The sequence below is a fragment of the Echiichthys vipera genome, assembly GCF_963691815.1.
Source record: "Echiichthys vipera genome assembly, chromosome: 20".
In the NCBI taxonomy this organism is placed as follows: domain Eukaryota; kingdom Metazoa; phylum Chordata; class Actinopteri; order Perciformes; family Trachinidae; genus Echiichthys; species Echiichthys vipera.
This window is the reverse complement of record NC_139845.1, coordinates 23914977-23929062: the sequence shown is the minus strand read 5'-3', so window position 1 is coordinate 23929062 and position 14086 is coordinate 23914977. Positions and strand designations below refer to the sequence as shown.

Sequence of the window (14086 nt, the reverse complement as noted above, 5' to 3'; positions counted from 1 at the left end):
ATGGAGCCCTGAAGAGAAATGTTCTTTCTTAGCTTCAATATAACAGTGTTTAAAAGACGGTATTCTTGGTTATATAAATTACACTTAACTAAAGTTGAAACTAAAACTAAAACTGAAATTGTAGAAGTCAGAGAAGGCCAGCAAGCAGTTTTACCGTAAATCCCCAAAAGCTGTGTTAATAAAGGCCGGGTAAAATGGAAAAACTACTGTACTATAATGGCTCACTTAGTGAATTTGGTATGTGAAGTTGTCTCTTTTCCACAGAAATACTGTTCATTTATTCACACATGAATTTCAGTCAGTTCTACATTGCTGTTCTTTCATTCGTGTTAAGCTTCCTGCACAGATGTTTCACATTAAAAGCCTTCTTATGGCTCAAAGTTGTGCTCGACCCTGAAGTAAAAAGGAAATTAAAACCACAATTAAGTATGAGCTGAAAGGTGGCAAAAGCATTGGGAGGAAGAGAGAACAGGAAGGTGATGAAACAGGAAAACATCATACAGGAAGGTGTGCAATTTGCAATCAAGAAGAAACTTTAGAACATGTTATGCTTTACTGTCCAAAATATGATGCTGACGGAAGGGTGGGCTGCTATCTTGCTGTTCAGTCTGACGTAACACCCTTTCAAAATATGATTTCAGGGTCCAAGCCGTTACGAGCCAAGCGCTTGGACCCGGAAATCGTACTTTGGAAGGGTGTTACGTCAGACTGAACAGTCGAATTGACAGTCCCCTCTGCAGTGGAGGTTTGTCCCCTGTTCAAAAGCGTTTCTTATTATTAGACAGTGATTTGTTTATTTACTAGTGACGTTCCAACTAAAGTTTGAATCTCACACGTCAGAGAAGTGCACAGACATCACCTCTTTCAGCAGAGGAATGTGAAAACACTGAACTAGTGAGAAAATGTGCTCAGATACAAGTCACTATAGTCAATGTCAGACTTTTTAAAGGACACAAACAGAAGAAAACACATTTTTAACTAACTATTTAAATAAATAAGAGACAATGTAGGGGTGGGCAAAAAATCGATTTATGTAAAAATCGCGATTCCTGTCTTCAAAGATTCATAATAGATTCATAACTTCCAAAAATTGATTTTTAAAAGCTCTTTTTCTGTCTCACGGTGTGTACTTGGCGACTTCTGTCTCACTCTGCAGTATAAAACTCTGACATGAAGGTAAATACTTTACTGTCATTCTGTCTCTCTCTGCAGTCTAAAACTCTGACATGAAGGTAAACACTTTACTGTCATTCTGTCTCTCTCTGCAGTCTAAAACTCTGACATGAAGGTAAACACTTTACAGTCATTCCGTCTCACTCTGCGGTATAAAACTCTGACATGAAGGTAAACACTTTACTGTCATTCTGTCTCACTCTGCAGTATAAAACTCTGACATGAAGGTAAACACTTTCCTGTCGTTCTGTCTCACTCTGCAGTATAAAACTCTGACATGGAGGTAAACACTTTACTGTCGTTCTGTCTCACTCTGCTGTTAAAAACTCTGACATGAAGGTAAACACTTTCCTGTCGTTCTGTCTCACTCTGCAGTATAAAACTCTGACATGAAGGTAAACACTTTCCTGTCGTTCTGTCTCACTCTGCAGTATAAAACTGACATGGAGGTAAACACTTTACTGTCGTTCTGTCTCACTCTGCAGTCTAAAACTCTGACATGAAGGTAAACACTTTACTGTCATTCTGTCTCACTCTGCAGTCTAAAACTCTGACATGAAGGTAAACACTTTACTGTCATTCTGTCTCACTCTGCAGTATAAAACTCTGACATGAAGATAAACACTTTACTGTCATTCTGTCTCACTCTGCAGTATAAAACTCTGACATGAAGGTAAACACTTTACTGTCATTCTGTCTCACTCTGCAGTCTAAAACTCTGACATGAAGGTAAACACTTTACTGTCATTCTGTCTCACTCTGCAGTATAAAACTCTGACATGAAGGTAAACACTTTACTGTCGTTCTGTCTCACTCTGCAGTATAAAACTCTGACATGAAGGTAAACACTTTACTGTCATTCTGTCTCACTCTGCAGTATGAAACTCTGACATGAAGGTAAACACTTTACTGTCGTTCTGTCTCACTCTGCAGTCTAAAACTCTGACATGAAGGTAAACACTTTACTGTCGTTCTGTCTCACTCTGCAGTATAAAACTCTGACATGAAGGTAAACACTTTACTGTCGTTCTGTCTCACTCTGCAGTATGAAACTCTGACATGAAGGTAAACACTTTACTGTCATTCTGTCTCACTCTGCACATGAACACTTTAAGGCCCCTTTATACTGTAAAATGTATTAGTTAGAGAGCTTTAGCTGATGTTAGGCATTTAGTAAAAATCGCGATTCCTGTCTTCAAAGATTCATAATAGATTCATAACTTCCAAAAATTGATTTTTAAAAGCTCTTTTTCTGTCTCACGGTGTGTACTTGGCGACTTCTGTCTCACTCTGCAGTATAAAACTCTGACATGAAGGTAAATACTTTACTGTCATTCTGTCTCTCTCTGCAGTCTAAAACTCTGACATGAAGGTAAACACTTTACTGTCATTCTGTCTCTCTCTGCAGTCTAAAACTCTGACATGAAGGTAAACACTTTACAGTCATTCCGTCTCACTCTGCGGTATAAAACTCTGACATGAAGGTAAACACTTTACTGTCATTCTGTCTCACTCTGCAGTATAAAACTCTGACATGAAGGTAAACACTTTCCTGCCGTTCTGTCTCACTCTGCAGTATAAAACTCTGACATGGAGGTAAACACTTTCCTGTCGTTCTGTCTCACTCTGCAGTATAAAACTGACATGGAGGTAAACACTTTACTGTCGTTCTGTCTCACTCTGCAGTCTAAAACTCTGACATGAAGGTAAACACTTTACTGTCGTTCTGTCTCACTCTGCAGTATAAAACTTTGACATGAAGGTAAACACTTTACTGTCATTCTGTCTCACTCTGCAGTCTAAAACTCTGACATGAAGGTAAACACTTTACTGTCATTCTGTCTCACTCTGCAGTATAAAACTCTGACATGAAGATAAACACTTTACTGTCATTCTGTCTCACTCTGCAGTATAAAACTCTGACATGAAGGTAAACACTTTACTGTCATTCTGTCTCACTCTGCAGTCTAAAACTCTGACATGAAGGTAACCACTTTACTGTCATTCTGTCTCACTCTGCAGTATAAAACTCTGACATGAAGGTAAACACTTTACTGTCGTTCTGTCTCACTCTGCAGTATAAAACTCTGACATGAAGGTAAACACTTTACTGTCATTCTGTCTCACTCTGCAGTATGAAACTCTGACATGAAGGTAAACACTTTACTGTCGTTCTGTCTCACTCTGCAGTATGAAACTCTGACATGAAGGTAAACACTTTCCTGTCGTTCTGTCTCACTCTGCAGTCTAAAACTCTGACATGAAGGTAAACACTTTACTGTCGTTCTGTCTCACTCTGCAGTATAAAACTCTGACATGAAGGTAAACACTTTACTGTCGTTCTGTCTCACTCTGCAGTATGAAACTCTGACATGAAGGTAAACACTTTACTGTCATTCTGTCTCACTCTGCACATGAACACTTTAAGGCCCCTTTATACTGTAAAATGTATTAGTTAGAGAGCTTTAGCTGATGTTAGGCATTTAGTTTTGTTTACTGGAAAGAGTCGGGCTAGCTTTCCCCCTGCTCCTAGTCTTTATGCTAAGCTAGGCTAACAACGTCCTGACTCCGCCTCTCTACTTAGCACGCAGGCATTAGGCACTTTATAAAAGGGTAGTTCTGCTTTTTTGAAGTGTGGTTCCATGAAAGTTATCCACAGTCAGTGTGTAACCTACAATAGATGATGCTTAATGCTTTACAGCTGTATGCTATTTTATGTTATTAACTGTGCTGCATATTAATTTCTTCATGCCTGCTTCCTTTACTCACATGTGGACGTGTGGCGGCTGGAAGCGTCCCTGGTTGATGTTGTAGAAGGTAAAGGCCTGAGTGGGGTTGGTGCTATATTCGTCCACCTCCACTGCTGTCCTGTTGCCTCGCTGGGCTTGTGACTGAGCCTGTGACTGCTGCCGTCTCGCTGCCATTATCTCTGACAGGGTGAAGGCCATGACACTGGGGACTGGATCAGAGCAGGTGGAGGAGAGCGAGGTGTGGGGTCGGGAAGTCTTGCTGCTTATTGTTTTTAGCTTTCGGATAGCGGGCAGATAGTCAGTGCTGGAGGAGAGGCTGCTGGGAGGTGCACTGACAGGCTCAAACCCTCGCTGAGCGAACAGTCACAGTGAGCTGGAGAGAGAACATCACCTCCTCCCTCATCCTTTTCTTCTTCTCTGCAGCTCCTGCGCACCTGAGGGGAATAAAACAGAGCAGAGCTGCTGTGAAGAGTGTGTGGTGAAGATGGAGATTCAGGGGAGCGGTGAATGAGTTGATGAACAAAGAGTTGGCAGCAATAATTGATTTTGCACTTGAAGTCATTTATGCAGCCAAACCTTTTCTGGTTTCATCGTCTGAAATCGGAAGATTTTTTACTTTTTGATATGTTGGGGTGTGGGACTGTTGTCCACTTAAGGTGGGCATTTTCACAATTTCCTGACCATTTAAGGGTGACACAAAAATCCCAACTAATTCAAGACATATTAGAGAGAACAGATTCCAAAACTTCTGACTTTTAGAATCATTGACGCTGCCATTTTTATCTCCATGTTTGTCCTTTTTTAATTTTTTCTAACAGTGATTTAGCATTGGATTGTTTCTTTGACAAAATGAGGTAAATAACGTTTAATTTATTTTCATGATGATCAATGTGTTGTTTTACTATTTTTCTTTATCAATTCTTAGACTTAGACTTAGACTTCTTCTCTTTATTGATCCTTTGGGATGAACTCCCACAGGAAATTAAGTTTCCAGCAGCTTACAAAAACACAAGGGAGGTATAAAAAAATACAGTATAGGAAAACCCTATACATCAATCATCATCAATCATCAGTCACTCATTTGGGCTATAGAATGTCAGAAAACAGTGAAAAATGCCCATCACAATGTCTTGTTTTATCCAACCTTCAGTACAAAACCAATGATATTTCTGTTTACCATCAAAGAGACGCAGATAAAGAAATTAAAAGATCTTCTCCAAATTCAAAACATGTGCAGCATTTAAACAAAATGCTGCAAATGCTGTAGAGAAAGCACAATGGAAACTGTTTCCAGGGGACATTTAACCATTCATGTAACTACTGTAGAGCCAACTACATAAAGCTGCTGTTTCACTATTAAATGTGTGTATTTGGTCAGATTATTTTAATTGAAACAGTAATAAGAAGTAAAGGGAATGCTAGGTTATTTTCAGCCATGTGCATCACTTTTTAGGGAAACGCCTCTGACTAAATGCTGCACGTGTTGTCAAATTGATTGTTTTCTAAATTTGCTTGTTTTTGCAATTTGCAGATCATTAAACTCTCAGGGCCACCATAGTCTTGTGGTTGTAAGGTAACATAAAGACATACACTCACTTTTTAACTATAAATGGAAACTATGAGGTGCTGTTTATTTAGCCTGTTCGCTCGAAAATAAATGTTGGCATTGATTATTTCTCCGAGCCACAGAAACATTGATATGAAATGTATTTGGCACCCTTTAGCGTCTGAGATGCACCAGGATTTCAACTGACTCCAACGCAAAATAGACGTTAATAATTCACGTTCAGAGTAAGTGCTCCAGAATCCAGGAGACGGGATATAACGAGCTCTAAACTCTGCTGAGGGAGGATGGATGGGTTGATACACACCAGACAGTGTCCTGTCCCGTGAAAAACTGAATTATATAACAGACTTATTTTAACCCAAACCACAGTCTTTTCCTGAACCTATCCATGTAGTTTGCATGCATGATCCTACGTAATAGTTTTTATTTAAATTCACATTTATCTGCATCCACGGAGCATCAGAAAGTGACGCTGCAGGGGCGAGCAGGGAATGAGAATGGTTTAGAAACAACTTTTTTTTTTTTGGTTGACAGGTTTATTCATTTAACAACTTTTTTCACTACAACAAATAGTGTCTATAAAAATAACATTAACACTTGTATTAGGACCAATTAGTGATGGACCGATATTGATTCTTTAGGGCCGATGCTGTTACCGTGTTTTTTCCTCAGCCTTAGCAATGACCGACTGCCGATTTTCTTGAGCCGATGTTTGGAGCCGATACTACTTTTGGTCCCTCAATTTCCATCATAAAAATGACACAATGATGATAACAAATACTACGAGTCTCAATTAAAAAAAGGCCCATTATTGAACTTAAAAAACGTGTCTCCAGCAACACAGTCTGGGGAAAAACTGTCGGCGAATGCAGCAGCCTGCATCGATAATTTATTAATATCATACAGGGTATCAGGATATTATGTTATAAACTATACAAATCAGCCAAAGTCAAAATAAACTGATCAAATCAAAGCGTTTAACCATCAAACCAGTAAGACATCATTAAACGATGACCTATCTCATATGGAAGTTTATTAGCGGCAACACCCTGAGAAAAACAATTATGCATGCAATATAGAGAAGGACACAGGGTATAAAAGGCGTGCGAAGCCTTGATTAAAGAGGGGTGTGAAAAACACTAGAATGCTCAAACATTTGTTGCTGATGCATTCTATTAACTGACAGAACCGCAGTGTTGTAAAAGCTTACAGGCAGGTTCTGCATCCCCTCCAGCTTCTATAGAACATCTCAGGTGAAATCTGATGTGTAAATCTAGCAGAGCCACACCAGCAGCCTGAGAACAACATCTTCCCCTTGAATAGGAAGCTAAATGAAAAACAGATGTAAAGCCCAATCAGGCGGCAAAACTCGAATGATATATTCACAAATGTAGTCTTTTAAAAATGTCTTGTTTCCTGTATATGCTGTTGTTGTACAGCATGTTCTTTTTATTTTTTAGCTCTAGAGATACTGTATATAATAATACAAAGAACTGATAAACTCCTTCAAATCCGTCCCTGGTGCGTGGGGCCCGCAGGTGCGTGTCCCAATTAAGAATGGATTTGGCTGTGCAGCTCATTTCGGGAGGCTCCGGCGACCGCTGTGAGAGAGCGGAGCTGCTGAGAGGTGCTGAGATGACGGGGATGCTGGAGACGGAGGTGATAATTTGGGGACAGGCAACATTGGCAACTCTGCCTGGACCGCCATGTGATGTCGCCGCGCCATCTCCATTCCTCATTCACTGCAACCTCACACGCTGACAGCACACCGACGTGACAGATACACACTTCACACTTCACACCACGGTTGTTTGTCACGGGCAAATCCCAGCATGCTAGGTGGATGTGTTTCAGGAGCGCATACATTACACGTGTGTGTTCTGTGTGCATACACACAGGTGGGTGTGTATGCAGGGCCTTGCATGCATATTGAAATGTGTTTCTGTTGTCATGAGTGTGACAGTGACAGCCCCTCACACTGCCAGTGTGAGACAGAAAGACGCATTAGCAGATGCTACAAGATTTTAACACGTTGGGCCCAAATGCAGTTTTCTGGATTATGTAGGCTACACAGGACATTTAACTCATAATTATTCACAGCACTCTTTGTCCACTCTCAACCCTACTTTTATTCACTCATGACTCTGCTAAAGACAAACGTTCTGTTCCTTAGATCTGTCAGATACGGAATCACTAACAGGTCATACATTACATAAAGTGCATTCCCTCCGTTTTCCCGTGATAACAAGATAATTAATTTGAAGGAGATATTGAATGAAACGTGATAGGCCTGAGATTTCCATCACACCTGACATGTCATGCCTCGTAAAGACTTCTCATATCTTGAAGAACACTATGGAAAACGCTGACAGGTGATTTCAGTCGGTTAGTTACTGTTATGAACTGTAATCTGTAAATATCTGGGCTTTTTCCTTCAGGGAAATCTGTCTTTTAAATACCATACTGAGTGCCTTACAAAACAAACTCAGGGTGAAGTTGGGTTTTTTGTATATAAATAAATGTTGTTTTTCTTTTAGTGCAAGGAAAAAAACTCATCCAAGTCGTTCTTTTATCTGTTATTGACTACGGTGATATTTTGTACATGCACGCAAATACGTCCTCTTTAAAAATGCTGGATCCTGTGAACCATGCTGCTTTACCATTCATCTGTGATTCTGGTTTCCGAACACACCATTGTACTCTGGATGAGAGAGTTGGACTATCTTCATTACACATCCGTAGAATGGAGCATTGGTAGGCTATGTGTTTCTTTATAAGGCTATTTTACGCCAACTTCCATCCTGTCTGTGTTCTCTACTGGCTCCCAGAAACACCAGAACCTGCACCACCCGCTCCAGCAGCCTGATTACGTTCAATGTTCCTCCAACCAACACTATATTTGGTGAAAGAGCTTTTAAATATTTAGCACCCCTGTCTTGGAATAAACTACAGGATCGTTTCATCAGCACGGAGCATTTCAAAAGCAGGATTAAGGACTTTTTAAATACAGTTTGCATATGTAGCGTCTCTGAGCACTGATCTGCTTTTCTATTTTTAATGTTGTTAAGTTTTGTTGATTTATCATGTTTAGCTGTGTGTCATGTTTAGTTGTGTGTTGTTTTTGTTTGAAATGTGAAACTTGTGTGTTTATGCTGCTGTCTTGGCCAGGACTCCATTGGAAAAGAGATTTGAAATCTCAATGGGAATTTCCTGGTAAAGGAGAAAACAAAAAATACAAATGTGCACATTGTAAAACTCCTCCCTGTACTGGTATTTATGTTGTTGTTCTATAATATTGTTGGCAATAAAGTTTGTTTAAAAAATGATTTAATAGACTTGGCTATCATTTTGTTTTCTCCAGATCTCAAATTAATGATCTTATCATGAAAAAACGCATCAAAATGATCTCGTTATCACGGGAAAACAGAGGAAATAAAATATCTGAAATGTATGACCCTTTAGGGCTCCCATACTCAGACAATTCTACCTGAGTATCTATACCAACAAAGTCATCTATGATTACTGGGAATTGATGAACTTTTATTAAAGCTGAAACCTTTCTAACCGAGTATGCAGCTTACAACAAGTGCAACAAAAGTTTAAAATAACTAAGAATCCATTGAAATCTAAACCTTTGTCTATCAATCATGGAAGGATTGGATCTGACTGTCTTCTTCATTGCTAATTAGAGAAGGGCCAGAAGAGATTCAATAAGAGCTTAATTAGCCTCAGGGTTGAGCAAATCCAGGTATTTGGAACCAAGTCCCGAATGGAACCAGCGATCTGTGCAGCACTTATATTTGAGACTCTCTGGTGTGCAGGCTGTAAGTTCTCATGCATTTTCCGTACAAATTACAACATAAAGTACTGCACAGTAATTTGTGTGTTTTCCATGCATTTACTTTGTGTGTATTCCACGTTTTTGTTACTGAAGAGAGCAATGCACTGTTATTTTGTGAGTATATGACGTATTTAAAGCAGGGCATGTAGTATAGGTCGGTGAATCTCCACTTCACTCCAGCCAGGTTGGGTGGTGGTTGCCCAAAATACGGGACTTTCACCCGGGTTAGTGGGGTTCATTTCCTGTTGCTGTTCGTCTGCCAGATGTACTAAGCCGAACCATGACATTTTATTTAACCTAACCGAGTCGTTTTGATGCCTAACCCTAACCGACACCAAAAGCATACATTGTGGTCCTGTTCCAGTTCATCACCATCTTGCGGCCGACGTCTGTTTTTATTTCTGTAAGATATCATATGAATCTCTGGAAAGAGTTGCAAGCGCCAGGAGTGGATTAATGCAAAGGCCGACCTGGGCTGAAGCCTTAGGCCCCGGATTAGCCAGATTATTAATCAATTAACTTGAAACTTGCCCCTATTGGCCCTAAGAAACCTTACAAAAATAAGCATCTGATTGGGTAGATGTGGCCCACATCTGTCGCCAGTTTCATAAGGTCAGTGAACAATATGTCACTGTCACTGGACTACATAGCCGTAAAAATGAGATATGAAAATATGATATCAGAGTGCAAAAAACAAAAAGCACAATAGCTAAAAGAACACCAAGATCTACTAAAGAAATCCCTACATTGACAACAAACAGGACATTCTGTTCTTCTAGAGATGATCTACCTGTTGCTTTAGAAAAAAAAAAAAACAGTTGTTGCCAGCTTCAGATGTCACTTTCTTTTTCTGTAGCACTGATGTTTATAGTAAAGGCCGTCTCATGGTGTATGTTAGTGCAGCCCCACTGTGTGTGTGTGGACCATGTAATAGTCCTGTTACACAAGCATGGCACTACATTTTTTCTGTTAAAAGTATGATGATTTAGAGGGGGGCCCACACAAAGAGTAGCCTAGGGGCCCATGATCACTTTGGTCCCCCCTGAAAATGTTTTAGCCACTGCTCTACAACACCATCCCCAGACAGAGTTTGGTCACCGTCTCACCAACGCTTTCAGACATGGTTTTCATCCAGGCTCACTCATTCCTGACACTTCCATATCTGCCCCAACCCTCAGTCTGCTCTCTCTGAACCAGACCCTTTTTTATGCTTCTCATTCGTTTTGCTTATCTTTGTCCTCTCTCCGTATTTCTTTTTATCTCTTTGTAGACATTGTGTCTCTCTTTGTGGTCGTTTTACCAATACCAATTTCTGAGGGAAATCACTGATATGGTGAATTTTTTTAACTGGAAGGAAAAAACATCTTTTCTATGTGATTTACACCGACTCAGGATCAGGATGGCAGTAATACAACAAATAACTGATTTCTCGTTATTTTAATTAGGACAGATACATCAGAATAAAGGTATTGATTTGATTGTGAAACTCATTCTTCCTTCATTTAGAGACATCAAGTTGAATTTATACTGAACTTAATATACGTCCAGAGGACCCAAAATAAAGTTTTTGATTTCTCTAAAAAAAAAATTCTTCATGAAGTCAAATGAATTGTGAAAATTTAAATGTATTAGTTTGGTTCAATCACTGAAATGTTAAGAAAATAATTTGGACCAAGGCAAAGAATTAAGGTTGAGTCAAGTGCAGTGTTATTGTTTCCATCAACATCAAATAATCAGGTCAGAGACGTTACTCAGTTTAGATTCTGTGAAGTCAAATACTTTAGATGTGGTATCTGGACATCTTTTTTTTTTAGTGTGAGCAGGGTTATACTTTTTTCAGTGACACACACTTTCACTGCTACAAAACATGAACTGTTGGTGAAGGCACCACAGACCTAATGGACAGTAATGTTTCAGAGGGAATTTTCAGAGCTCTGCTTTTCTCTGCAGCCAGAGATGACGGTGAAGTCTCAGTGAGGCTCCGGTTCAGGGGCCCCTGAATCCTGTGGGTCCCTACTTAATCAGCAATCCACTCATAAGAGAGGAGATTCAGAGGGAGGTTGATACATGCAGAAACAGATTGACGCTCTCTTCTCCTGGGCACATTCTCATATTTAACAAGCAGCCATCACATTAGACCGTGTGGTAATATTCTTGCTTGTTTCCCTCTACATATGAACACACACAGGAAATGAAAGTGCCTCTGAGTGTGATGCTGTATTACGGTATCAGTCTTATGAAGTTTACAGTATGTTGGTCTGATTTGGAGCCGTCTCTGAAATATGTTGCGTTCAGGTAAAATTCCATCTAGATAAAAAATACAGGGACAGATTCAACCAAGGTGGAAAAAATATGAGAGAATAATATAATAATAAGACTTTTATCTCTGTGTGTTCACTTTTGAAACTAACGGCCCAAGGTCAAAATTAGATTCTTCAGGACACCACTAACAACTTTTGTTTCCAAGACCAATCCCAGCAACAAAGGGGACGACAAAGTATTCTTATATTTGAAATACAAATATTTTGGAAAGATGTCAAAGAAGAAGTGGAAAAAGTTTTGGCAGTGGACCTATGTGGACTTTCCTATCACCCACAGAACAATGTTATATTTTACATTTTTTGTTGATGATTGCAAGAAAAATGACTACTATGAATTTGGATGAAGCATTACCCTCCCATGATCACAGAAAGTAAAACATGTCTATATGATGGAATATATGACGCCCGATTACAGCCAAAAGTACCTGTTTTTATGAGAAGGTGGGCACTCACTTACACTCTATTCATTTATTATTTATGTATTTTTTATTTTCTAGAATATCCCTTTTTTGGAGTACAGAACTAGATGAGATGTGTGCCATACCCTTAACGGTGCTAGCTGTGTGACAGATGAGACCCAATCTCAAGATGATTCTTTGTATTCTAAATAACGGTCCTTTCAGTCAATTCACATTCACATTTCTCAAACACTATTTGTTTCAATTGTGCCAACTTAAATTCAAATAAGACATTCAAATCCTTCCAGCTGCGTCTTCCCTGTTTTCTTTGAGTCAGCTCCGTGCATGGTTTTGGAGAAATTTTCCTCCTGCAGCCTCCTTTATCCTCTCTGATAAACTAGACTCAAACTTTGCTTCCACAGGCTGCGCCGGCTGTGACTGAGACCTGCGGGCTGTTCGGGAGCTCTCACAGTAAGCCTCTCCAGCCGGAGACTCTGTCCTGCTACTGAAATCTGATCTGACATGAAAGCGTTCCGGTGAGCCCTGCTGCAAAGCCTTATATCATGGAACATGAATGCATGTCTTTATTCTGATCCAGGTTACAGGGAGACCGCAGAATTCCCCTCACATGTGAGGGGGGAATCACGCTCGGATGAGGGTCCCGAGCGGAGATTAACCCGGGAAGACGCAGACGCAAATCTCTGCTCAGGATGCATTAAAAAAAAAAAAAAACACCTCTGCGTAAATGCACCTGGAAGATGATGAAAAGGAATCAACCTACCGGCTTCCTGTGGTCCGCTTCAGCGAGGCTGCTCCGGGATGGATGTGGAGAGAGGACGGTGCGCTGAGAGAGACGCGCTGGTCAGTTTGAATGCGTTCCCCCGTGGTGCACCGGTGGAGTGTGTCTCTCTCTCTCTCTTCTCTCTCTCTCTCTCTCTCTCTCTCTCTCTCTCTCTCTCTCTCTCTCTCTCTCTCAGTGAGCTGATGTACAATGAGGAGTAGCGGAGGAGAAGAGAGAGAGAGAGAGAGAAAAAGAGAGAGAGAGAAAAAGAGAGAGAGAGAGAGAGAGAGAGAGAGAGAGAGAGAGAGAGAGAGAGAGAGAGAGAGAGAGAGAGAGAGAGAGAGAGAGAGAGAGAGAGAGAGAGGACTGAGAGCTGCTTCGCGGCTCCACAGGATCTCATTCCCGGTCTCGCAGCGACAGAGATCGGGGCAGGTTTAGGCTCCCTGGGGGCCACCAGGGCCGCGTCCAGTACTGAATAAATACTGAGGTCAGGATTCCATTTTTCCCCCACCACCCCTAATAAATATGGGACTGTAAAAACGCACTGTTTTCTGCTCATTGTCGTCCAACATGAAGATTTAAAAGCAGTTTCAAAGCCCTCCAAGAATAATTTCAAAAACACGTTTAGTTTAAGGCTGGGTTGGACAGGGGTCTAGGGGCCCCTGACCACCTTAATCCACCAATATGCCACCATAAGTCTTGTTTATTTGTCCTTAACAGCCAAAAGAGTGTGTCACTTCTTACTAAATTGTTATATTAGTAAATCATAATTTACTGAACTGTTATATTAGTAAATCATCATTTACTGAACTGTTATATTAGTAAATCATCATTTTACTGAACTGTTATATTAGTAAATCATCATTTACTGAACTGTTGTATTAGTAAATGATCATTTTACAGAACTGTTGTATTAGTAAATCATCATTTTAACTGTTATTTTAGTAAATCATCATTTTACAGAACTGTTATATTAGTAAATCATCATTTTACTGAACTGTTATATTAGTAAATCATCATTTTAACTGTTATATTAGTAAATCATCATTTTAACTGTTATTTTAGTAAATCATCATTTTAACTGTTATATTAGTAAATCATCATTTTACTGAACTGTTATATTAGTAAATCATCATTTGACTGAACTGTTATATTAGTAAATCATCATTTTAACTGTTATATTAGTAAATCATAATTTTAAGGGTCTTTAAGGTTCATGTAATGTCTACTCTCCATCTCCCTTTTCCTCCAGTGT

At 39.8% G+C, this 14086-nt stretch overlaps 1 protein-coding gene across 2 annotated transcripts in view; it reads right to left on the bottom strand.

Moving 5' to 3' along the window:
* mpped1 (metallophosphoesterase domain containing 1) overlaps positions 1-14086 on the bottom strand; it is a gene marked incomplete at both ends in the record, with an annotated part of 219862 nt that overhangs the window by 86748 nt on the left and 119028 nt on the right. Inside the window, one exon of one of the 2 annotated variants that reach the window (XM_083935273.1) lies at positions 3943-4125. In XM_083935273.1, the coding sequence (XP_083791399.1) occupies positions 3943-4121 (179 nt within the window). Of the gene's footprint in view, positions 1-3942; positions 4126-14086 lie in introns of those variants that run through there. The other variant, XM_083935272.1, reaches the window with a different exon arrangement.